This window comes from Castor canadensis, chromosome 8 (assembly GCF_047511655.1).
Source record: "Castor canadensis chromosome 8, mCasCan1.hap1v2, whole genome shotgun sequence".
NCBI classification, from domain to species: domain Eukaryota; kingdom Metazoa; phylum Chordata; class Mammalia; order Rodentia; family Castoridae; genus Castor; species Castor canadensis.
In genome coordinates, this window is record NC_133393.1 from 18,854,188 (window position 1) to 18,881,686 (window position 27,499).

The 27,499-nt window shown below is 44.6% G+C and overlaps 1 protein-coding gene across 3 annotated transcripts in view; it reads right to left on the reverse strand.

Moving 5' to 3' along the window:
• Tbc1d22b (TBC1 domain family member 22B) overlaps window positions 1–25,787 on the reverse strand; it is a 74,416-nt gene extending 48,629 nt beyond the window's left edge. For 2 of the 3 annotated variants that reach the window (XM_074082297.1, XM_020175914.2), the window contains exons 1-2: window positions 25,516–25,787; window positions 3,124–3,180 (exon numbers count right to left, since the gene is read on the reverse strand). In XM_074082297.1, coding sequence (XP_073938398.1) covers window positions 3,124–3,180; window positions 25,516–25,772 — 314 coding nt within the window. In that variant the 5' untranslated portion in view covers window positions 25,773–25,787. The remainder of the gene's footprint in view (window positions 1–3,123; window positions 3,181–25,515) is intronic. The other variant, XM_074082296.1, reaches the window with a different exon arrangement.
• Between the last annotated feature and the right edge of the window lie 1,712 nt (window positions 25,788–27,499).

Consider the following 27,499-nt stretch of genomic DNA (forward strand, 5'->3'; position numbering starts at 1 on the left):
TCTGAAGAGCAAAAACTGGGCTGGCATCTCCATAATCTCCAGTCTTTCCCTCAGGGTTAGTTAGTGCTACAGCTCACAGCATGCCACTTCCACACTACCATATCCAAAAGTGGGAAAGAGATGAGTGGATGAAAGAGCCTTGCTTTACAGAATGATCTCTCTGACCAAAACAGAGTGTCTTCCATGAGCTCTCCCTCAGGAGATGTTCTTTTATGTCTCATTGGCCAGAACTACTGAGATAAGCCTACCCAAGACCAGCCACTGGGATCACCAAAGGATTATCATAGGCAGTGTAACCCAGTCTTAATACCTGCCCTAACAGTATTCACTGTCATTTACTCAAGTATGACTGTTTTGTTTTTTTGTTTTTTGTTTTTTTGGCAATACTGGAGTTTGAACTCAGGGCTCCCTGCTTGTAGGTAGGCATTCTAACGCTTGAGCCACTCCACCAACCTTTTTTTGTGTGTTTGGTGATTTTGAGATAAGAGTCTTGTTTTTTGCCCAAGCTGGCCTCAAACTGTGATCCTCCTGATCTCTACTTCCTGAGTAGCTAGAATTACAGGTGTGAGCCACTGGCTCCCAGCTCAATCCTGGCTCTTGTGCAGGGAATAATCAGGAGTGGGGAAGAGTATCAAGTAGGTAATCAATAGAGCCTACCACATTGGCCAATAGACCAGAGTTTACTCTTGATAAAACCAAGGAAACAGAATTTATTCTATGTAATGACAATATCACTCAAACATCACAGAAAACGTGCTCCCCTTAAGAGCTAGTACACCAAACATAGTAGCTCACACCTGTAATCTCAGAACTTGAGAGGCTGAAGCATGAGGATCACAAGTTTAAGGCCAGCCTGAACTACACAGTAAAACTGTCTCAAAATATTTAAAAAAAAAAAAAAGTTAATACATGGTACAAACCAAGGAGTATGAAAGAAAAGCCTGTTGCTAAAGTAAATAAGAATTTCATTCCTGCACCTTATTAGTGTTTACTCAGTGCCTACCACATGCCCCATGCTGTGCTAGGTGCTGAAAGAATAAGTGGTGAACAAAACCAAGGCCTCTAGCCAGGTGCTAGAATCCTAGCTCTGGGGTCTGAAACAGGAGGATTACTAGAGCTAAGGAGTTCAAAGTCAGCAGAGCTTATAGTCTACAATGGCTTCCTGCATGCACACCAAATCACACAAGGAACAAGTTGGTAGAATTCACCTACATTATTTAAAAAATATAAATATCTGGTACAGCACTTTTCTACATATCAAAATACTTTACTGCACATTACGTGTGCGTGTGCGCACATGTGTCTGTGTGTTGTGTGTGTGTGCATATGTGTGCGCACATGTGTGTGTACGCATGTGTGCATGCATGTGGGTAACACGTGCGTGTGTGGAGGCGGGGGTCTGATCATGTAGCCCAGGCTGGCTTTGGACCTCCTTCATCTGCCTACCAAGTGCTAGAATCACAGGTATGTGCCACAATGCTCAGCTCACATTATCTTTTTTGTTGTTTTTTAAAGACTATTTATTTAGCACAGTTTAAGTTCACAAAAAAAATCAAAAGGAAGGTACAAGACCTTTCCTGTATCCGCCCACTCCCACATGAACACAGCCTCCCCAGTAGCAACACCCCACCACAGGGGTGAACCCAACCTAGGCATCATCACCACCCGAAGTCCATAGTTCACATCAGTCTTGGTGTTGAACACTCTATGGGTTTGTACAAATGTATAATGATGTGAATCTGCCATTATAGTGTCTGCCCTGAAATCCTCTGCCTGTCTGTCCCTCTCTCCACCCTCAACTCCTGGCAACCAGAGATCTTGTTACTATCTCTATAAGTTTGCCTTTTCCAGAATGTCATATAGTTGGAATCATAACTGCAGATTCTCTATACTTCCCCATTGACTGTGAAGGAAGAAAGGTGTAAACCAAGAAGCACTTGTGTGATACTATTACACAAGCCCCAGGAGAGTGAAAACCCAGATCTAGTCTGGACCTCCCAAATTACTCCTAACCATAAGCTTTCCCAGAAGAAAGTCTTTAAGATCAGCGGTCCAAAGAAGAGGCCAAGTCAGAAAATCTAAGATGACCTGCCTCCTCATTTAAATTCACTGTGGCTGAGCGATGCCTATGAGACAAGCTGCAATACAGTGATAACTAGGGGACAGACACACAGCCACACATCTTGGCTTTAACTCATCTCTATTGTGTTTGAAAATAATGTATTAGTTTTTGAGGGGCTGGAGGTGTGGCTCAAGTGGTAGAGTGCCTGCTTAGCAAGTGCAAAGCACTGAGTTCAAACTCCAGTACCTGCTGAGCACCAGTGGCTCACGCCTGTAATCCTAGCTACTCAGGAGGCAGAGATCAGGAGGATTGCAGTTTGAAACCAGCCCAGGTAAATAGTTCATGAAACCCTGTCTTGAAAAAACCCCATCACAAAAAAAGGACTGGTAGAGTGTCTCAAGGCATAGGCCCTACGTTCAAACTACAGTATCCCTAGTACCACAAAAAAGTGTGAAAATAATTTATTGATTTTACTTGAGAAATATCCTCTAGCAAGCTGTTAACTCAACTGTAAGTATATGGGGATTCCTTGAGTGTGTCAGAGAAAGAGGACCTGAAGGATGCCAGCTGACAGTTACATGCTATTTACCCTTGCTTTCCCAGTGTTAAGTGAGGGAGAGGGCTGGTGGAGTGACTAAAGTGGTACAGTGCCTGCCTAGCAAGTGTTGAGGCCCTGAGTTCAAACCCCAGTACTGCCAAAAAAAAAAAGTGAGAGAAAATGTAGAGCTACTTATATTCTGAAGCAATGAACCCTAGAAACCAGGTCACCTCCTAGAGAAACCAATCATCTGGCTTCAAGGACAATGTTTAGTCAATAAAGACCAAACCCTGTGTACATCAGCTCCCAATGTAGGAAAACAAAAAACCTCTCATGTGAGTTAATTTCCTATTTAGTAATGCACCATTGGGAGGTGAAAAGATTGCTCACCTCCTGGTCCAAAAGAGGGCAGAGTTTGAGAAGCTAGAAAAGGTCAAAATGGAAACAGTCACTTCAACAAAATAGGGGGAGGGCAGGGGTGATGGAGGAAGTAGATGCATGAAAGAAACATGTCTTGACTTACTTTTTGGTAAGTCGAGGGTCCAGAGGAGGGTGCTGTGCTCCATAAACAGGCTGGATGCTAAAAGCAAGAGAAAAGGAAGAAGCAAGCTATCAGCAAGCTAAGTATGTTGGCTGAGTACCATGTGTATCACAAAACTGGATAGGACTTTGGAAATAGCTTACCTCACGAACAACTGTACCCAAGCCATCCCAAAAGATAGCAACCCACCCTTTAAAAAAGTCTTTTAGGATGTTCATTTTCCCTAGTGAAGTCTCAGTGCCTTAGGTCAGGAAAGCAGGGTGGAAAGGCAAAAGGTTTAGAGCTGGAGAGAGCAGAGTTCAAATGCCAGTCCTATCATCCAATACCACCATGAAGTTCACCAAGCTATTTCATTCCTTTGGACCTATTTTCTCATCTGTGAAATAGGAATGTCACCCACCTAAAGATGCTGTAGCTCACACTTTTAGTAATCCTATCTACTTGGGAGGCTGAGATTGGGAGGATTTAGACTTCAGGCCAAACCCGGGCAAATAGTTTATGAGACCGCATCTCCAAAAAAAATATACCCAGAGCAAAATGGACTGAAGGTGTAGCTCAAGCAGTAGAGCACCTGCTTTGAAACTATTAAGCCCTGAGTTCAAACCTCCGTCCCAGCCAGGCACCAGTGGCTCATGCCTGTACACCTAACTACTCAGGAGGCAGAGATCAGGAACATTGAGGTTCAAAGCCAGCCCCAAGCAAATAGGTCAAGAGGTTCTATCTTGAAAATACCCAACCCAAAAAAGGGCTGGTGGTGTGGCTCAAGTGGCCTGCCTAACAAGCGTGAGGCCCTGAATTCAAACTCTAGTACCACTCCAAATACAAACAAATACAAAGTCCCACAACCAAAAAAAAAAAAAGAAAAAAAAAAAAAAGGTTTGTCGGTCCAAAAGACAGTGAAGCAATGCTACATGCAGAGGGCAGAGTGACCCAAGGAACTCATGCACTGCAGGTGGGATGTAAAACATTACCACTTCAAAAACTGTCTGGCTGTATCTAGGAAGAATGAAATACGTATACTTTAAAATGCAATATTTTTACTCCCAAATACACGTTAAGAGAAAGATATTGATATGTGTATCAGGAGATATATATAAAACTTCTCAAAACATCATAGCTTGTCTTAACCCTAAACTAGAAATGAATGCTCCACTAGAGTGAGTGAGAGAAAAACTGCAGTGTGTGCATATCGTAGAATGCTACATATCAACAAAAACATATGAAACAAGAGCTACAAAGAGGATGGATCTTATGCCAGGTTAAGCAAAAAAAAAAAAAAGCTGAGTATGAAAGAGTAAAGTCTGCATGGTTCTATATACTACACAACTGACAAAAATAACTTTTAATGTTTGGGACTGTGCACACAGCAGTAACACGAGAAGGAAGTCAAGGAATGACTAACATCAGAGGATGCAGTGCTCGTGGGGGAGGAAGAGGGACAGAGGACAGACAGGGGCTTCTGGGTGTTCACTCTTCACTTTGTAATTGTTCATCAAATCATCACACTTCACACTTGTTTATGTCACAATTAAAATGACAAAAAGTAACCTGAGAATAATTCTATATCAAAGCAAACTGATGTTCAAGTATAAAGGGGACAGACAAGAACATAGGTGACACTCTCCTGCCTGAAGGGGCAGGACAAGCTTCAACTAACCCTGAGATGAATGGAGAAGCCATGACAAAATGACTGCAGAGGAACCAGAAACTGACCTGACCTCAGGATCAAACTCAAATGTGAGGTTTATGGTTCCAGAAGAGAAGTACAAGTTAATGACATCAGCAACTGTCAAAACAGGAAGGAGGAAAAGGTGGCAAATAACTACATTGGGTTTTTTCAACTTTCACTGACAGAGCCTAAAAGACATTTAAAGCTGAAAGATCAAGAAACAGAAGAAGTATGTTTTAAGATAGAAACAAAAACTAAGACAAACAATATAAGTAACTAAAAGCAGGTGGGGAGAAAAGAGCAGGAAATGTCACTACTGATTTCATCACTGCTTATTAGGGAGTCAGTACAAATTGTCTAAAGAAATATGGAATAGGTGGGCATGATGAGTGCTGAGGCACGAGGATCTTGAGTTTGAGTGAGGTCAACCTGAGCTGCAGTGTGACCCTGTCTCAAAACACACACTCAGAAAAGGAAAGGAAGGAAGGAAGGAAGGAAGGAAGGAGGGAGGGAGGGTGGGTATGAAGTTATAAGCACAATCACTAGAATAAAAAGATAAACGTTACAAGTTGTCAATATACAATGCATGGCCCCCAAAATAGTCAAAATCCATATAGTGAAAAAAATTTTAAAGGAGAATATGGCTGGGCACCAATGCCTCACACTTGTAATCCTACTCAGGAGGCAGAGATCAGGAGGATCTCAGTTTGAAGCCAGCCTAGGCAAATAGTTCTGAGAGACCCTATCTTGAAAAAACAATCACAGAAATAGGACTGGTGGAGTGGCTTAAGATGGAAGGCCCTGAGTTCAAGCCCTGGTACCACAAAAAAAAAAAAAAAAAAGAAAATATGAAAACAGAACTAAATCCAACTACATCAGTTACTCCAATAAATACAAATAGGATGAACTCACTTATTAAAAGGAAAGGGATTATTATCAACAGGAAAGTATTTAAATAAATTACAGTACATCTTTTAAAAGGAATGAGGGAATTCTATTATCTATTGACATGAAATAAATTCAGACATTAACCATTAATAAATTCAGAAAAAAGATGCAGAACTACACGTATAATGATGCCATTCTGTAAAAAGGTTTAGAATGTATAGACACACATTTACTTACGGTTAGGTCGATGTATTCATAGCATATCTCAGAATACACAAGACACCAGTAGCAGTGGTTTGAAAGAGGATACAGATGCCTGGAGAGCAGTGCTCCAAGGAGACTCTGTTTTCACTGCAAACCCTTTCATACCTTTCTGATTTGGTATCGTGTACAAGCATCACCTTTATAAGAAATAAATTAAGCAATCTTAATTTAAGAGGGCTGGAAGAAGCTGGGTATGGTAGTACATGCCTGTGGTCTCAGCCCCTGGGAAGCTGAAGCAGGAGAATCATGAATTTGAGGTCAGGCAAGGCCAACCTGGGCTTCAGAGCCAGACCCTATCTAAAAAAAAAGAGGAAAGAAAGGGTAGGAACTGGGCATTGTGGTGCACACCTATAATCCCAGCTATTCAGGAAGGGGACACTGGAGGATTGTGGTTCAAGGCTGGCCCAGGCAAAAATGAGCAAGACCTTATATCAAAAACAAGCTGGGTATGGTGGTGCACACCTACAATTCCAATTACTTGAGAGACTGAGGTAAGAGGAATGAGGTCCAAGGTTGGCCTGGACAAAAGCATGAGACCCTATCTGAAAAACCTACTAAAAAAGAGTGGGGAGTGCCCCCTCATACTGCCCCTCACCATAAAAAAAGTTGGAAAGTTTAAGTGGGATGATGTGTCAGTGCCCTTTGGCACCATTCCTAGTGGTAAGTGGGCACTGAGGCAGACTTGCACAGTACCTAGAGAGCAGTATGCAACACACACTCAGTGTCAAGAAATCTTGGTTTTCTTCCTCCCCAACACACCTGTTTTTATAATGTAATCCTTATCCAACATTTACAAAATGGAACAAGTTTACCAAGTACTTTGTATCACACAACAGAAGTGATCCAAAGATGGCTTTAAATAAAAATGTAGGCACTTCAATCTCTTCCATGCTGATTTCTACTAAGAGTTCCAAGGGGATCTTCTTTTGTCTGATCTTAGTTATGGTTATGGCCTCTACCTTTTTAGTTGTAAGAATCTCTATTCTCTCAATCTCTCTGGAAGGTTATTAGTAATCTGTAAACCAGCCATTACATATATCACAGAAACACAGACTCTGAAAAGCAAATAATATTACTCTAATGTAATTTAAAGTACTTCCTAGGTACAGGGAAAAGACAAAAAATAAACAAACAAACAAACAAAAAAAAAAAACAAGGGAAATCAAAGAGTAAAGGGAAAGATTGCTGGGCATGGTGGTACGCATCTGTAATCCCAGCACTCAGGTGCAGCAGGGAGGAGGATCAGAAGAAAAACAGACTAGGCCTGAGTTCTGATAAAGTAGCTGGGGGTAGGGATGGCACAGCAGAGAGAAACCTGAGGAAAGGGTCATGAAGCACTGGGGAGGGAGGAAAGTCACATAGCACAAAGGTAACTTAGCCTACAGAATTGCATGTAACCATATATGGATTAGGCCTTGCTTTTTGCCTCTGTAACCTGCTTACAAGGGTATATAAGGTGAGACCCCTTTGTTCTTGGGGCTCAGCCTTTGGACATGAGTTCACTGAGTCTGTGCCGGCACAATAAAACATTGCTTCCTGCTAAACTGCCTCAGTGTCCCGTATCTCAGCTTGAGATTCCAACAACATTTCTTGAGAGTTCATCCAGGATTGCAGAGATAGTGGTTTTTTTTCACCTCCCTTGTCACTGGGGTGCATTCCCTGGACCTCCAGGAGAAGATCCTGCCAGGTGCCAATGGACAGCTTGATCCAGAGGAGGGACTTGTCCTCTCAGCAAGTCAGGGTGAGGGCCTCAGACGCACAATGGAACCGGGTGAGGCACAGGAACCAGTGAGGGGAGGGAGCACTGTTTGTCAGACTGGTAAGAACCTGGGTTCAAATTCAGGCCTGCCTCAGGAGGCAGAAGGGGAGACTGATCAACTCCCAGAGAGACACTCTAGTAACTGCCTTTTGGGGTGAAACCGTGTCTCTCAGGTTCAGGGAGTGGGGCAGAATTACTGTGCTGTGGGAAAGTGCAAGCCTGAGACACAGCCTAACTGTGAAGTGAGTGAGGAATCCCAATTCACAGGTCTGTGGCGAACTCACATGGTCAAGGATGAGCCCTAATAGGGCCTCTGGTCCGGGGTTTATACAGACTCGCTATGGTCAAGAGACACCTAAATCCCCATAAGGGGAGTGGCTGGAGATGGAAGAAGCAAGTGAGGACCCTGTGTAGGTGCATTTCTTAGCTGGGCGACCACATCCAGGTCCCCTTGTGTATTGGAGAAGAGGGTCCCCCCTGCATTTACCCCCCCCCATTTACCTCTCCTCCCAAACCCTACCCCTTTGTGTCTGTCTTGCCATCTGGTAATGGGAGGAGATGGGTGGAAATCAGAGTAAGAACACTCCTGTGGAGTGTTTGGTTAAAAATTTTTAAAAGGGATTTAATGGAAACTATGGAGTAACGTTAACCTTAGGGCCCTTTGTGAAGTAGATTGGCCTGCTCTTGATATAGTGTGGCCCCTGAAAGGCTCATTAGCTAAAACTGTGGTTGATGAAGTTTATAGAATAATTGTAGGAAAGCCTTGGCACCAAGAACAATTTCCCTATATTGATTGCTGGCAGGATGCTATCCTCAGCCGGCCCACCTGGGTAAGGCCTTACCTGGAAGAGGCCTATAGAATTATGATAGCTAGGGTGGCCACAGCTTCCAAGTAGAGAAAAAGCAAAGGAACCTATACTGACTGAGGAGCCTGAAGGAGGTACCACCACCCTATGTGTCACTCTATCCATCTCTGCCAGTTCCACACTCCTGCCTCTGACACTGTATGGGGAAGCTCAAGGGACAACCACACCTGTAAAATGTGGTTCAGAAGCTTCTGGGGCCTCAGCTCCCCTGATCTCCCTGAGTCCTATGGATTCTATACACACTAAATCCACCAGTGCCTATTGCACATTCCCCATTCGATTGAGAGCATCTGACCAGTCACCATGAGGAACCCTTCTCTCCAGATTCCAGCTGCCCTGCAGATGCCCCTGAGGGAAGCCCAGAGTTCCATGTATTATGACCAGGAAGGCTAAATACAAGGAGGAGGATGGACATTTGTCTATCAGCCCTTTACCACCACAGACCTCCTCAACTGGAAGCATCATATTCCCTCCTTCATGGAAAAGTCTCAGGCTCTGATTGATTTGATTCAGCCTATCATCCAGACTCACAAACCCACCTGGACAGACTGTCGACAGGTTCTTCTGACTCTATTTAATACTGAAGAGTGACACCATATAATGCTGGTAGCCCTAAAGTGGCTAGAAGATTACACCCCTGAGGGCACCCAAAACACCCAAGCATATGCTCAGGCCTATTTCCCCAAGGAAGACCCTCATTGGGACCCCAATAATGGCCGAGATTACCAGCAACTTGAACGGTATCAGGAGGCATTACTGGGGGGCATGAAGAAAGGAGAAAAAATAGCCATAAATGTGAACAAAACATCAGAGGTCCTCCAAGGGCCAGATGAGCATCCCAGCCAGTTCTATAAGCATTTGTATGAGGCCTTCCATTTGTACAGCCCCTTTGACCTGGAAGCCATGGAAAACCAGTGGATGATCAATGCTAGTTTCGTTGGCCAGGCCTGGGGGGCATAAGGAGAAAATTGCAGAAACTAGAGGGATTCACTGGAATGAATGCTGGCCAGTTTCTGGAAGTGGCCACAAAGGTTTTGTCAATTGAGATCACGAGGCTAAGTGGGAGCTGACAGGAAGATGAAAAGGAAAAGTGGACCTCCTTACAGCAGCCCTTGCAGATGGGCCCCAGTGAACTAATCCAGGCAGAGGCAGAGGCAATCTCCCAGGGTGACAACAAATGCCCCCAGGACACCCCCACCCTAGGGAGGGACTAGGGTGAAACTAATGTGCCTACTGTCATCAGGAAGGGCACTGGAAGAATGAATGTCCCCAATGGGCCAGAGACTCCCAGAAGGTGCCTCAGACTAGAGGCAGAGGCCAGGTCATCGAGGGAAAATATCAGCCCACTCACAGGGGAGCCAGCCCCTGGGAGGAGAACATTGTCAGTCTGGCAGGCCTGGAAGGCTATGAGAAGGACTAGAACAGACCGGCTTCATTCTACCTGGCCCCCAAGACCTATGGTCCAAATGAAAATAGGGGGCCATCCTGTTGACCACATGGTGGATACGGGCACTGAACATTCATTTGTGACCCAACCAGTGGGTCCTCTTTCCAACAAGCATATAACTATTATTGGGGCAACAGGGGACCAGGTCCACCGCCCCTTAATGGCTAGATGATGCAATCTTGGGAGTCATGAAGTAAGGCATGAATTCTTCTCTCTCCCTGATTGTCCTGTGGGCCTGTTGGACAGGGACTTGCTGTGCAAACTGAGGGCGCAGATAACTTTTGATTCAGATGGCACAGCAGCCTTAAAGTTGAGAGGACCCAGGCAAAGACTTTAATCCTCACAGTTGCACAAGAAGAGGAATAGTGGCTCTATGCCCCTGAAGGAAGGCCTCTTGAGATTCCTAAACTTCCCTTTAAGATTACAGGTATATGAGCTGAAGATAACCCCCAGGTCTGGCCCAAAATGTGCCCCCAGTAGTGGTGGAACTAAAGCCAGGAGCCACCCTTGTCAGCCAAAAACAGTACTTCATTCTTCGCAAGGCCCAGATCGGAATTCAAACACACTTTGACAGACTTTTAAAATAATGGATCTTCTGACCTTATCAGTCATCCTGGAACACCCCCTTACTACCAGTCCAGAAACTAAGGTCTTCAGGCCAGTTCAGGACCTCTGGGCAGTAAATTCAGCAACTGTCACTTTGCACCACATACTCCCAAATCCATACACGCTTTTAGGCCTTGTCCCAGCTGAGGCAAAATTTTTTATCTGCCTAGATCTTAAGGATGTGTTCTTCTGCATTAGCCTGGCCTCACAGAGCCAGCCTATTTTTGCCTTCCAATGGGAAAACCCCAACACTGGGGAAAAGGGGCAACTAACCTGGTCTCAGATGCCACAAGGTTTCAAAAATTCACCCACTACTTTTGGAACTGCCCTGGCATCAACCTAAAAGCCTTCTCAGCTGACCAACATGGCTGCACACTCCTCCAGTATGTAGATGACCTCCTGCTGGCTGGCCCAACTTGGGAGGACTGAATGGAAGGGACGCACCTTCTCCTTTTTTCTTTTATGGGAAGCAGGATACAAAGTCTCTAGGAAAAAGGCCCAGATTTGCCAAAAAATTGTCAAGTACCTTGGCTTTCTAGTGTCCCAGGGGCAACACAGGCTTGGCCCTGAGGAAACAGGCTATATGTTCCATTTCAGCCCCTAAGACCTACCGGCAAATTAGAGAGTTTTGGGGAGCTGTAGTTTCTGCTGAATCTGGATCCCTAAAAACTCCCTTATACAAAAAAAACACACACAAAAAAAAAACTCCCTTATGGCCAAACCACTCTATGAAGCCACAAAGGGGGTGAGTGGGAACCTTTAGTATGGGGAAGAAAACAAGAGAAAGCCATTAAAGAAATCAAGAAGGCACTCACAAATGCCCCTGCTCTAGGCCTGCTGGATGTGATGAAGCCCTTTTTCCTGTATGTTCATGAGTGAAAGGGAAAAGCAATTGGGGTCCTGACTCAGTTACTGGGCTCCTGGCACAGTCTGGTGGCTTACTTGTCAAAACAACTTGATGCCTTTTCCTGAGGCTGGCCACCTTGCCTATGTGCCCTAGCAGCCACCTCTGCCCTTGTGACAGAGCAGACAAGCTCACTCTAGGGAAAAAACTCACTGTCCGGATTCCAAACACCATCCTGACACTCATGGAGGATAAGGGAAATTTTTGGCTGACCAACTCTCAGATGGTCAAATACCAGAGTATGCTATGTGAAAACCCATGCATCCAGGTGGAGATTGTTAAGTCTCTAAACCCGGCCACTCTACTGCCGACTGACTTAGGGCCCCCACAGCATGACTGCCTAGAGGTTATGGATGAGGTTTTCTCAAGCCAGCCAGATCTACCCCATCAGCCTATCAGCAATCCGGACACTGAATATTTCACAGATGGCAGAAGCTTTGTCCGTGATGGCACATGCTTTGCCAGTTATGTGGTGGTGAGTTTGGAGCAAGTTATTGAGGCTCACTCGCTGCCAGCTGGGACTTCTGTGCAAAAAGCTGAACTTGTCACCCTGGTGCTGGCACTCCAGCTCACTGCAGGAGTACAGGTAAACATCTACACTGACTCTAAATATGCCTTCACAACCACTCATGTCCATGGGACCTTATATAAAGAGGGGACTCATTAACTTGGGAGGAAAAAGGATCAAATATGGGCAGGAAATCCTCAAACTTCTAGATGCTGTGTGGACCCCAAAACGAGTGGCAGTTATACACTGCCAAGGGCACCAGAAGGGAGCTGCAACAATTGTCCAGGGAAACCAGAAAGCTGACAAAGAAGCCAAACAGGTAGCCCTCACAAGGAGACCAGCCCCAACTGTTCTGACAGCTGTCTTGTTCTCATGCCCCTTGGCTGAATGGGACCTACGGTACACACCACAAGAACAGGCTTGGTTTAAGACTGAGGAGGGAAATTTTCTACCAAACAGATGGTGGAAGTTTGCTGATGGCTGTGTTGTCATAACTGAATCGCTGGCCCCTACATTTGTCAAGCAGTTCCACAAAGGAACTCATTCAGGGTGAACAGCCCTTGAGACCACCCTGGTTCAACATTTTTATGTCCCCAAGCACTGCAGCATAGGTAGGATAGTATGTGAGAGATGTACCCTATGTGCTAAAAATAACCCCAGACCAGGGCTGAAAGCACCCCCTCAGGTTCTCCTTTTGAGGAGTTTTCAGAACTCCTCTTGAAAACCTTCATGGACTTCACTGAAATTCCACAAGCTTGAAGATGCAAATATCTGTTGGTGTTTGTTTGTACCTTCTCAGGATGGGCGGAAGACTTACCCACACAAACTGAAAAGACCCAGGAGGTGGCCAGATATCTGATAAAGGAAATCATCCCTCAATTTGAAAAACCTGTGTCAACTGGGTCAGCTACAGACAGCATTTGTGGCAGAGGTGGTACAGCTGGTGGCTAAGGGCTTGGGAATTACCTGGAAGTTGCATACAGCATATTGCCCCACAGAGTTCACTTTTCCAAGTGGAGCGCATGAATAGAACCCTAAAATCAGTTAGGAAAACTATTAGGAGACCCATCTGCAGTTACTGCCCATAGTATTACTAAGGATTAGGTCTAGCCCCATGAAACAAACAGCGCTCTCATCCTTTGAAGTCCTTCATCCCCCTTAATCAAGGGCATATGGGGAGACCTTAAGGAAATAGGTCACCTCACCTTGAGGCAGCAGATGCATGCCCTCAGGCATTTGAGTCATTGATCTCTCAAAGATCAATGACTGGGTCCAGGAGAGACTTCCTGTTAGTCTAACACCTCCCACGGACCCTTACAGGCCAGGGAATGCTGTCTGGGTAAAGGAATGAAAAGTCCAGCCTCTAAAGCCTTATGGAGAGGTCCTTTTGTTTTTATTTTGTCTACCCCCACTGTAGTTAAAGTACCAGAGATTGCTCCTTGGATCCATCACAGTCAAGTCAAGGCATCTCCTCTCAAGTGGAACTGCCTCCCTGATCCAGCTCCCAGTGTAGGATCACCCTCCAGAACATCAGCATCCTTCTTCAGCAGGACTCCACTTTCCAGGAAACAACATGGGACCAAGAATGATGGGACAACAGCCCTGCTCTAGTTACTCCTGAAGCTAACTAGTCTATGCATAGCAAAAGCTTGAGGCGTCAATGCTCCAACAGGACAAATGGACTGCTTTCCATACCTGTTATTTCACTGTACTGCATTGTCACCCCTTGTCTGTATCAGTTGCTGTAGTTCTCACCCTAGTCTTCGCCATAGGTTTGGCAAAAACCACATCCGCCGATTGGACTCACAGCAAAAAGTTTTTATTACTCTCTTCTACCTCTTTTGGGTAGGATGCATAATTACTGTTTATTGTTACTGATCTGATATCCCTTCATAGTCCCAGAAACCTCATCTGGTAACCTATGTATGCATACTACTTGGGCAGGAAGTGTTGTCACCAGGACCTTGCTTTTCCATATTAACTGTTCCTGTGCAGGCACAGTCATCGGGTCATGCAGTCACAACCATACCATCTATTCAGTGTGCTCCCATGGTAATCAGCATGTCTGTTTCAACCCCACCTATAGCCCTCGGGAACAATGGTGGATGTCCAGAGACTTGACTGTGCTACCTGGGGAGGGGAATTAGGGACCTCATTAACCGTACCCAGGTGTTCAATGCTGATAAACCAGTGTCGATGTTTTTTTGATATATGTGCAGGCATAGGCCAAGACAGTGGGGGATATGGAGGCCTAGCATGGGAGACAGCCTATGTGTTAAATGATAAATACATGTGCCCAGACCCACGTGGTGGGTCTTGTGGTGGTGCAGGTTGGCATTACTGCGCTTGGCTCTTCTCCACAAGAGAACACCTATATCCGACTGTACGCTTGGCAAATGTAATCCTGCAAATTTTACTGTACTTAAGCCCTCAGAGGGGAACAGGGACATAGGGCAGTATAAAGGTAAATGGAAAGGGGTACAATCCTGGGACCCTACTGCACCTTGTTAGTGACCATTAACCATGAGAGTTCTTACCAAGTCTTTCATTCCTTTTATGAAGAAATGAAAACTGAGTTCCCTATATCTGACAAGATCAAAAACTTGTTCCTCTCATTGGCTGGGCCTGTAGCCCAGACACTGAATGTTACTTCATGTTATGTTTGTTGGAGAACCAACATGGGAGACCACTGGCCATGGGAAGCAAAGGAGCTAGACCCATGGGTGCCCTTTGATGAGACCGCCTTCCCCAATCATAGGAAAGCATCTGGCTCCTAAAAACTCCTCTCATTGGGAAATACTACATCTGCCACCCAAAAGGCCAGTTCTCTACCCCTGTAGAGGATTTAACTTGTTTAGGACAGAAGTTTTACAATGATACTGCCCAAGAGACCCAATGTGGGGAGCTCCAAGCCACACAGAACCCCATCCCCACCCACTGGTCAAATTTTCTAATTTCCAGAAAGCTTGGAACAATCTTACCGAAAACATAAATTGGCAGGCACTCAGGGGGCTATATTGGATCTGTGGGAAGCAAGTTGATATGGTGCTACCTAGTAACTGGCTTGGATCTTGCATGCTAGGCTCAATCAGACCATCCTTCTTTTTGCTTCCCCTTAGACAAATTGAAAAACTGGGAGTCCCCATATATGAAGAAAGATTAAGTAGACAAAAATGGGGTGCCTTATGAATTGGCAATTGGAAAGATAATGAATGTCCTCCCGAGCATATCATCCAGTACTATGGTCCTGCCACTCAGGCAGAAGACAGACCCCGGGACTATCGCACTCCTATGTATATGTTCAACTGCATCATCAGGCTGCAGGCTGTTGTTGAAATTATAACTAATGAAACTGCAAGAGCTCTCAATTTGCTGGCAAAACAAAGCACTAAGATACACAATGCCATCTATCAGAACTGCTTGGCTTTAAACTATTTGTTGGCTTCTGAGGGAGGAGTTTGTGGAAAATTTAACCAAAGCAACTGCTGCTTACAGACTGATGATGAAGGGAAGGTCATAGAAGAGATCACAGACAGAATGAGAAAGCTCATCCATGTCCCTGTCCAGACTTGGAGAGGACGGGATCCCAATGACCTGGTTGGAGGATGAATCTGTTTTGAGCAGATTCAAAACCCTGATAGGGGCAATGGGCCTAGTCCTGGGAGCATGCTTAATACCACCCTGCTTGGTTCCCCTAGTACTACAGCCTATCAGGACTACTAGGGAGGCCATTATAGAAAGGAAAACAGTCACGCATGTAATGATGCTATGGAAATATAAACCCCTAAATCAAGATGATGCTCTCTGACCCTAGGCAGGTCCTGAGCATCAAAGAGGAAAATAATGCAGCAGGGAGGAGAATGAGAAGAAAAACAGACTAGGCCTGAGTTCTTATAAAGCAGCAGGGAGGCAGGGATGGTACAACAGAGAGATAAAACCTGAGGAACCTAAACGTGGAGAGGGTCACGTAGCACTGGGGAGGAAGGAAAGTTACGTAGCACAAAGGTAAAGTAGCCTACAGAATTGCATGTAACCATATATGGATTAGGCCTTGCTTTCCGCCTCTGTAATCTGCTTGCAAGGGTATATAAGGGGAGACCCCTTTGTTCTTGGGGCTTAGTCTTTGGACATGAGTCTACGGAGTCTGTGCTGGCACAATAAAACGTTGCTTCCTACTTGAGTGTCCCGTATCTCAGCTTGAGATTCTCGCAAGAGGATCTAAGTTTGAGGCAAGGCTGGGCTACAAAGTAAGACTCTGTCTCAAAAAAAAAAAAAAAAAAGCCTAAACAAAGCCAGATTAAAAGAGCCTAACAGTTAAGATGCTCGATTTTTCTGAAATTTGTAAGGAGGCTGGTCTCCATTACACCTTGCAAACATACGCCAATTGTCAAGTCAGGCTCTTTGCCTCACTCAGAAGGCTTCTCTATTTTCTACATCCTTTTTCAAAACTGCATCCACCCTGCAACACTCACTTCAAATTCTATGCCCTCAGTCAAAGGCTCACACTGGTAATCTTAGCTACTCAAGAACTAGAGAAATGACCCAAGCATTGTATGCACATATGAATAATAAAAAAATTAAAAATAACTAACTAACTAACTAAATAAATAAATAAATAAGGAACCAGAGATCAGGAGGATCACAGATCGAAGCCAGCTCAGGCAAACAGTTTATGAGACCCCCATCTTGAAAATACCCATCACAAAAAAAGGCTGGCAGAGTGGTTTAAGCAGTAGAGCATTTGCCTAGCAAGCGTGAAGCTCTGAGTTCAAACACCAGTACTAACAAAAAAACTATACCCCCAAAGAAACTTGCCCTTCCTTTACCCCCAGTTCCACTAATGCATGCCCTCTCTGATTCCCTTGCACAAATCAGGGCTTAGACACACATTTTTAAGTACACTAGATTTAGATTATAATCAGTCACACTCGGGTGAGTGTTCGACATCCAGCTTAAGGAGTAAGACATTATGGAGTTGGACCTCCAGCACACTCCTCACTCCCTTCCTAGGAAGCCAGTCACTCTATTGAGGCCAGCATTTTCCACACTTGTTTTAGATTACTTATTATTTATTGGTGGTACTAAGGTTTGAACTCAGGGCTTTATGCTTGGTAGACAGGGCTCTTATGGGTTGAGCCACACCTTCAGCCCAGGTTTTATGTTTTTATTTTCTACATTTGTATGCCTAAACAATACATAATGTTCTGCATGTTTTTAAAAATTTATATAAATGGCATCATACTACAGAAGTGGTTTATTTTGTTAAATCATAACGCTACTTTAAATTTTACTTAATTTCATGGCTGTCTGACCTAACAAAAGTTTTAAAAGATATCTGCTCTAACACAGGTATAAAAGCATTTAGTTAACATTTTCAAACACAAAGTTCAGAGAATAATATAACATCCATGAACCCATCCCTGATTTCACAAATGTTAGTATCTGTCATATTTAAGACGATAAAGCATTAGAGGGACCATTAGTGTTTCAACCGCATTCCCCATCCTCTCCTCCACCCAAGGGAGAACCCCTATTATGAAGTTAAGGAAATCCTGTACATCCATTTGTCATATTTTTTCACTAATTTCTTTTTAAAACACTCCCATTTGTGACTGAACGTGGTAACTGTTCGATACATGCATACAAGGTGTACTGTTTTGCAACGGGGGACCACAGCACTCCGCCGCCACCTCACATACCCAAGCCCTGGACTTAATCCCCATCTGACTTTCTCCACTTAACAGTGTGTGTTACCCAGCAACATTTTCAGTTTTTCTGGTTACAATAGTGGGAAAACCGGACATTCACATCCTCGACAAGGTGCCAAGTAGATTTTCAGCTTCTAGAAAGCTGAGGTCTTTTTCTGTAGCAGCTTTGGCAGAGCACGACACACACCAGCAGGCACTTACCACGACTTAGTGAGAGAAGACCAGAGCTCCACAAAACCCAGGCTCTGCTTAAGCTGACTTGTCACAGCTAGACTTGAGAACTAGCAGCTCACACGCTGCAGCTCAAGAGAACCACCCTGCACACATGGAGATAAGCTCGCTCATTCACCTTTTAGAAAACCACCACCCACTATTCACAATAGCCAAGTTATGGAAACAGCCAAGATGCCCCATCACCGACGAATGGATTAAGAAAATGTGGTATCTATACAGAATGGAATTTTATGCAGCCATGAAGAAGAACAAAATGTTATCATTCGCTGGTAAATGGGTGGAATTGGAGAACATCATTCTGAGTGAGGTTAGCCTGGCCCAAAAGACCAAAAATCGTATGTTCTCCCTCAAGGGCAAACACAACAAGGGGATTGGACTTTGAGCACATGATAAAAGCGAGAGCACACAAGGGAGGAGTGAGGATAGGTAAGACACCTAAAAAACTAGCTAGCATTTGTTGCCCTTAATGCAGAGAAACTAAAGCAGATACCTTAAAAGCAACTGAGGCCAATAGGAGAAGGGGACCAGGAACTAGAGAAAAGGTTAGATCAAAAAGAATTAACCTAGAAGGTAACACACATGCACAGGAAATTAATGTGAGTCAACTCCCTGTATAGCTATCCTTATCTCAACCAGCAAAAACCCTTGTTCCTTCCTATTATTGCTTATACTCTCTCTACAACAAAATTAGAAATAAGGGCAAAATAGTTTCTGCTGGGTACTGAGGGGGTGGGGGGGAGAGGGAGGGGGCGGAGTGGGTGGTAAGGGAGGGGGTGGGGGCAGTGGGGAGAAATGACCCAAGCCTTGTATGCACATATGAATAATAAAACAATAATAAAAAGAAAAGAAAACTGCCACCACAAGCACTGGCATGGCTCTTCTACCCAGGTGCAACAGTGCAAAAATTTTGGGAGGAAAAACCAACAGGTGTTTGGCGCTGACAAAGGAGTAAAGTAAACATGGAGTAGAGCTGTCCAATTTAAACACCAAACATGCTGGCAGCCAACTTGGGTTCATGCTCCACTCCAAGGAAGTCATCCAGAACTGGGGATCTGCGCTGTGTCCTCGATAATTTAGGATTTTCTGGCCACTTACTTTATCAGTGAAAACATTTGCAAGCCAAGAACAGGCTGTAATGTACCTGCCCAGACTAGCTGGGACCATTACACTTGTCTCTCAGATTCATTAATGACCAAATGACTAGAAGGTTTTGGTTAAAAAATGAGTGCCTAAGTAATTCCTCAACTTTTCATTTTCTTTTTGTGTGATGCTGGTGAGGATACAGGCCTCACAAGGCTATATCCCTAAGCCCTCAACTTCTGTCAATGCTAGTAAGACTTCCTTGACTTTAATAACAAACATTTTGCTTGAGAAGAGAGAGAAGTCAAGCTTTTCCCTGCTGCGGGGGATTGAACCAGGCTCACATGTGTCTCTCCTAGCCCACCATCATCTGTCTCTTTTCTCTGGAAAGGGCCCACACCCTTGGCCTGTGTGGGTATCTTGATCTTAGCAGAGGCTGAGGGTTGGGAGAGGCGGCAGGAGAAATTCCACTGGATCGAGCATTAAGAAGTCTGCACTATGGTTTGGGGCAAGTCACTTCCCCTCTCTGGCCTCAGTTTTCACAACTGCAATGTTCTTTGTGTTGAGTTCTAACATCCTACAAACTCATTACACTCCAATGTTCTTCTAGGCCAGCAATTCGCTACTTTCAAAAGAACAAAATAGAAATGCCCACCTTCAGCCCTCTCCCCTTTTCAAATCTACTCCCGAGTATCAATCATGCCTGGTGTGACACAGCAAAAGAGAAATATCCTCATACATGAGTTAGAGTTGGTAAGTGTAAATGTAATCCCTACTTCAGAACTGGTGTGAGCCTTGGAGTTCACTTGACCCTGATGTACGTAAGGAAGTCGAGCATGGAGACGTTCGGTATTCTGCCCTAAAACTTGGCTTTTTCTCTGAAAGGTGGACATCACAATCTACCTGACCACCTAAGACCTGGGAGGGATACCTCCTTGGCACCTCCCTCTTCTCCCCTACTCCCTAAATTCAATGATTTACAAAGTCCTACAATCTTCTAAACCCAGCCACTGTTTTCCATTTCTATTGTCACTGCCCCAGTGGAAGCCACCTTCACCTTTCTCACCACTGAATACAATGGCCTCCTGACTTGCCTTCTACACTTTGATCCTCACAGGGGTAGAGGGTGGGGCTGGAGTGTTGGGAAATGTGTAATGTGGGTATTTGGCACAACAGCCAAACACTGGCACTCAGTGGGGAAGGGTCAGAGATGTTAGATGTCCTACAGCCACTGAAAACATAGGTCCGAGCAATTTTCCTTAGGACAGTCTGAATGGTTTTTCTGGTGCTGGGGACTGAACCCAGGGTCTCATACATGCTAGGCAAGTGCTCTACCACTGAGCTACACTCCCAGCCCCAGAACGGTATTTTTATAATAATAAAGCTGATGACCTCACATCCTTTACCTAAGAGCATCCCATTGCTCTGAGGATTAAGATCAAAGCCAGGCTTAGGATACAGCTCAGGGACAGAGCACTTGCCTAGAATGCAGAGGCACCACAAGGGAAAAAAAAGCCCTTAACTTGGCCTATCTTTCCAACTGTGAAGGGTGTGGAAGACAGAAAGTTTAGATTTTGTTCTAACCATAAATGACAGGCCTTTGGAGGGGCAAGAGAAAAAGCAGGAAGATCAATAAGGAGAGTATCACACAGTCCAAGTAGGAGAGCTTAGCTTGATCCAGAGTAGTAGGGGTGGAAGTGTGAGAACAGCTAGATTCAGGATACATTTTGACATGCCAGCAAGACTTGCTGATGAGGTGCACGTGTCAATAGGAGAAAGAGAAGAATCACAGGCATTAGGGTTTGGGGCCTGAGGAACTTGGTGAATGGCGAGATCATTAGTTGGGAAGGACAGAGCAGCTTTGCAGAGGTGAGCACAGGGGAGACCCAGAATTCTGTCTGGACATGTTGTCTGAGGCACCCAGTGGAGATGCCCTGGTCATTAAAGACCCTATGGCAAAAGGCCCCAGGGCCAGGACTTGGATTTCTCTCAATCTGTCAGGACTCTTTCTCAATGGTTCTCAAAGAACTCTTTGGAAAGTCCTGGCCAGCCACACCAGCATACGCGGAGCCTGGAAGCATGGTTCACAGCCACCCCACCATCAATGGTTCTCAAAGCCGGCCAGCCTCTGTCAGCAACAGCTGCCACACCTGTGATCTTGTTAGAAACTCAACTTCTTGGGCCCACCCCAGACCTACTAAATCAGGAACTCCAGAAGCCAGGCCAGTACCTTATGTCTAAGTGAGCCCTCCAGGTGACTGGGTGGAGTTTGAGAACCACTGTTCGAAGTCATACTTCTCCTCATTAATACACATCTGACAGCCACAACTTCCTCACATCGGGCAGAATTCACCATGTCTTCACAAATCCCTCTGCCTAATTAACAGTGGAGGGTGGTGTTCCCTCTGCCTAGTGCTGACTGGGGTCTCTAGACATACCACAGATCAAAGTTTTCAATTACAGCAAGAGGAGAAAAGAAAAGTTGGAGCTACTATAGTAACTGCCATTCCCGTAGTAGCTGATATTATTGATTAGTTACGTCCTTATGCATTATTTCATTTCATTCTGATAGCCTTGTGGTGTAGATACTTTGTGCCCAGTTTACAGATGAGGAAGCTGAGACACTAAGAAGTTAATTAAGGGGGTGGGGGCAGGGGGGAGAAATGACCCAAGTGTTGTATGCACATATGAATAATAAAACAATAAAAAAAAAGAAGTTAATTAACTTCCACAGGGAAGGCTGGTGGTGTAGCTCAAGTGGTAGAGTTCCTTCCTAGCAAGCACAAAGTCCTGAGTTCAAGTCCCATTATCACAAAAAAAGAAAGAAAGAAAACAACCTTCATAGAGTCACACAGCTAGAAAGTGACAGAGGTGGGATATCATCCAGACATTAAGTTTCCAGAACCTGCATTCTTAACCACAATGGTACATATTGCTTATCTTCCTACATGTCACTACAATAGCCACTTAATGTATTTTTTAAATTTTTGATGGTACTGGAGTTTGAACTCAGGGCCTTGCAGTGCCACACCTCCAGCCCTTTTGGCTTTAGGTTTGCCCTGGACCAGCCTCTGACCCTCTGTGTCCTGCACAGCTGGGATGACAGAGGTGGACCACACCTGGCTTGTTTGGTTGAGTTGAGTTGGGATCTCCCTATCTTTTTGCCCAGCCAGGGCTCCTAATCTCTGCCTCCCTAGGAGCTGAGATTACAGACATAAGTCGTTGTGCCCTGCCCCACTTGATGTATGAGTACATGGGCTCTTATGAATAGCTGGGAGACGTTAAAAAGATGTTTAATTCCATCAAGTTACCGTGTACCAAACTTATAGAAAACATGGCCACACAAAACCTGTATTCAACAGAAGCATTATTCATAATAGACAAAACGTGAACACAACTCAGCCAGCCATCCGCTGAAGAACGGATGAGCAAAACGTGGTATCTCCTCTGGGGAAATATTATTCAGCCACGAAAGGGAACGGAGTATTCATATGTGGTACAACACGGACGAGCCTGAGACATTATCTTCTAGTGAAAGAATCCAGTCACAAAAGGCCTCATATCATGTCACTCCACTGATATGAAATGTCCAGAACAGGTAAACCCAAAAACAGAAAAACAGATTAGAAGTTGCCAGGCTCTAGAGGAAAGAGGTGATGGGAAGTGACTGCTAACCAGTGTGGGGTCTATTTTTTTTTGGGGGGGGAGGGGAGGGTGATAAAAACATTCTGAAATTAGTAGTGATGAGTGGACAACATCTATACTCTAGATGGACATACCAAATACCACTGGATTGTCACTTGAAAAGTGAGTTTTATCTCAACAGCATTGCTATTTTTAAAAGAGCGTTTTGTTCATTTTTGCATTTAGCCTGTTTTTAGTTCATGAAATTCCTATTTGTTGTCACTAAAGCTGCTAGATTATGATCAAAGAAATTGAAAGTAACTAACCTGCCATTGCTTTGAGTTTTTGCCTTTCAACTTGTAAAGAAGAGTAAAACAGTTTCACTTCTAGGCTGCCATGAACCTAGTACCAGTTCATTTGTCATTCCCTACCCGTGAGAAAGATTTTCTTCTCCCAGATGCAAAAATTCTATTTTCTTTTTCTTTGGTGGAACTGAGGGGATTTCAACTCAGGGCTCACACTTGCAAAGCAGGCGCTCTACCACTTGAGCCACACTTCCAGTCCATTTTGCTCTAGTTATTTTGGAGACAGGGGTCTTGGTTTCCAGGCTGGCCTTGAACCACAATCCTGATCTCAGCCTCCAAGTAGCTAGGATTACAGGCATGAGCCACCAGCACCAGGTCAAAAGTTCTATTCTTGAGAAATGCCTTAACATTTTCCTTAAACCAAAGCTCCTTTCTATCTAAAAGAACCTCAATTTTCTTCCATAACCAGGTGCTCCTGGGCTTTCCTGCTAAAAGCACACAGCTGAACAATATTCCTCTTCCATAAACAAGGTACTAAAAACTATTATGATCTGTGGCAATGTCTTAATAGTCAAGACAAATAACTAGTACTAGGGTGAGAATCTAAGAAACACTCTTTGAAATGTTCACTTGCTCTAATGATAAGAGTGATACTAATGATTACTATTTATTTACCAACAATAATGTGCTAAATAAACTCTGTCTTAGGTTCTTTAAAAACAGGGCGTATCATTTGGTCCTCACAGTAACCCTGAGGAAAGGATTTTTATTCCTCACTTCATAAATAAGGAAACTTGAGTCCTACAGAGATTAAGTCAATTATCCTCCCTTAGTCACACAGGTAAGAGAGCTCAAATAAGCCTTTCTGAACTCAAAAGTCCTTTCTTCTGTCTCTCTATAGGCTTCAAAATGAAAGAGAGGCTGGGGGCATGGCTAAAATAGTAGAGCACCTGCCTAGCAAGCACCAGGCCCTGAGTTCAAAATCCCAGTACCTTAAAAGAAAGGAAAAAAGGAGCCAGACACTGAAAAGACTCCTATCTCACAAAAGTGGTGCTTTTAAAAAGTTGAGAGTTTCTGTAATCTAGTACAAGAAATATAGAAAACAACAGTTAGTTAATACAACCAGCATTCAGAAGGCACAAAAGGCCACGCCAACTCCGGTTGTCTTTTTACTGCTTCCCGGTATTACAGTTTTCCCACTCATTATAAACCTAAGTATGTCAAAGTGTAATAATCCCTCTGTGGAAAACCCCAGAGAACAGCAGTTAGCACAACTGGAGAGCTCACTAGACCAGGAAGGAAAGGAAATCAGATGACAGGAAGTAGTGCTTATCTCAAAACAAAGAACATCTTTAGCGCTGATATTAATACTGTTAATTTCACACAGCACCATCTTTGTATTCCCTTGTATTATTTTAATATGTATTACTAAACCCTGACTTCACCCTATTCCCCTTATGTCTAATAGCATCTTAAATAAAACAGTTGCATAGCCCCTGCTGACCCTCATTTCTCTCCTGCTTGAGGGGGTTAAAAAAACAAAACAAAACAAGTCACAAGGTCAAAGGATTATTCCAGAAGGGAGATTTAAATCAATTAGAAAAGGTTGCATGGGGAGCATAACCAAACACATTCTATCACCAAGTTGTGTGTGGCTGGCAAAAATCTTCAGTTCATGACTGACACACATGCTCCTTTTACTTTTCAGAACTCTTCCTAAAACAAATTGAAACTGCACACCAACTGGAGATTAATGTTAGACAATTGCTAAGTGTCAACACACACCACGGAGAGAAAAAAAAAAGTAGCTTAACAGATCTTAACAGATCTGCTTCCAACAAACATGAAGAATGAAAGGATTTAGTGCATTTGCACAAAAAAGCATTACTACGCAAGGGAAGAGGTCGGATAAATAAATCCTTAGTAAATGCCAGAGGAATGACCCCAATTCTGTGGTCACCCTATAATCGTTCCTAATGAGAAAAGGCCAACTCAGGTCAGGTTTCAGAATTCCTGTCACTTTTCCTGGCTCCAAGTTCCCACCAGAATTCTTTGGGGGTCCAGGAGAAAGACTCGTATTGCTGAACGGGGTGGGGGAGGCACCAAGGCAAGAGGACATCCTCACACAGGAACCACCTGTGCTGGATGCAGACCCCTGAGGAGTTCTGTCTGGAGTGGGACCAGTTCTGGGGGTGACCCTCGGTGCCCACGACCGACACGGGCTACACACCAACCCCACAGCCCTTACACCCGGGTTTTGGTCACCCCTCCCGAGCCCTCCGTCCCTAGACCCGGGTCTGCACCCCACACCCAGCCGTCCCCAAAGCTCCCTGTCCGCTCCTCTGCATGACAGCTGCCCAGCCGTCGCCAGGTAGCCCCAGCTTGCCCAGCCCCGGGTCCCCCAAAACAGTCTTCCGGTCTCGGTGGCGCCCCGGGCCCGTGAGATTTTTAGGATTAGGATCTGGAAGGGTTTGGTCCAATCCCCTCTTCCCTCCCAGCGTCCTGGGCTCACCTCCCCGGCAGCTTGGCGCTTCTCTTCCAAAACTGCTTGCTGTTGTCGGCGGCCATTGCTCTGGCCCCGGGGAAGGCCTGGTTGGTAGGCCGGCGGGGGCGGCGGTGCCCGGCGAGACGCCCCCAGGACCCCGTAATCTGAGGGCCGGCCCAGGCCGCTTCCCCGCCGCCGGTCACCCGCTCCCAGCTCCTGGGGGCGCCATCTTGGATGTGGGCACTCCCCCAGCCCCCCAAGCCTCCGCCCAGCGCCGTTGCCATTGGTGCTTTGCTCAGACCGTGGACGGGTGGGCCAATCAGGTGCCTGAATCCTGCAGGCCGCTGAAGCCCAACAGCGACGTCACAGGCTGGGCAGGCAGGTGGACTGGGAAGGCGGAGCTTAGATGAGCAGAAAGGCGGGACTGAAAGTTGTACGCATCCGAGGGAAGAAACAGGTAAAGAAAGAGACCTATAGGAAGAAGGAAAGGAGAGAGTTTTCTTTAAAGAGATGAGGTTCCTGACTCTAGTTTCTTGGAGAGACAGGACATAATATATATTTATATACATAGATACTTGGACCTAAAAGTAAGGGCCCATGCGATGGTCGTGCACCATTTTCAACATCTTCCGAGTCATGACACTCCATTACGCTCCCCTACCTTTAAGATTCATTAAGAACCCAATTATTTTGTTTTTTGAAGGAAGATTGGTATGGTCCCCATTGCCCAGAGTTGGTAACTGTTCAACAGGCGAGTGACAGTTGTCATCTGAATCGTGTCGTTCTGTTAACTGAAAGGATTTGGGCAGTGGGTGAATTTCAAGTGATGTAATTTCTGTTTCAGTCTTACTTCCTGACTGTGAGAACCCCGATGCTGACAGATAGTGCTTAGGAGACGTTCTTATGTTATCCATGTCATTTCTTTTGGGGACAGAATATCTCCAGCGCACCAATCACCGAGACTAAGGGTGCTATCCACCATGCGTTCTTAGTTTTCCTTACTATTCTGTTATAAATCACTCACTTTTGATTGATTTTCAATCTAATTTCGACTTAGAATGAGACCTGATAATAGCATTTTGAATTGTCTGAATGTCTTGTTAGTGGTTCTTGTTCTTCTTGGTTTCTGTGGGTTGTATTCCAGATGATTTGGTGAGGGGAAGGACAGTACTCACAAGTGCAGAGTCGTTTTACTCCCAGCAAAAGACTGAGGGAGGCTGGTTGTCTCCCACCCCCACCCCACTTAGTGCTATCTCATGTCTTTCTACATATTAGAAAATACTTAAGGAACCCCCCCCCTCAATCTAAGAAAGGACCTTCTTTTATATGCCTTTCGATGGCAACTTTACATAGACATTACCTCCATTTTCAAGATTCTTTTGTCCTCTAATTTCAAAATTATACGATTATATGAAAAGGGCTATTCGTATTCTCTCTGAATCTTTCATGCTTTTTTACACTTTCATCTTTTCATCTTATAGGCATTTAACTCATCAAACCAAAGCCTTGTACCCTTTTAATCATCTTACCTATCTTTCTCTTCTTTTGCTTAGGATGCAGTGACAGCAAGCATATATGAGCCCTAACAGGGGTGTCATGAGATCTTGTTAAACCTGATGTTTTTGTCTTTATTCTAGGTAGCCAGAACTTTTGCTGGCCCTTCAACTTTAGAGGAGCTGATGTCTGGAAGGAATAATTTCTAGATCCCTTTCCTTGGTGGCAGCTGGCAGTTCGGAGTTCATTGTCATAAAGCTATCATATGGATTGTCCTTCCCTATGTGAGCAAGACACCTGCCACTTTCCATCTTACTCACATAGCTTTAGAAGTGTTCCAGAAGATTTTCCCTGTTGACTTGACATTTCACTACCTGGAAAGGAAAGTATGATTTGTGTGCCGAGAAATGTCTCAAAGTATTCCTTTTTAAGAATCATTTACGAAATGTTAAATAACATTGATTCCTAAGGGATTTATTTAATATTACTAATACAGAGAAACCCTATTATTCCTATT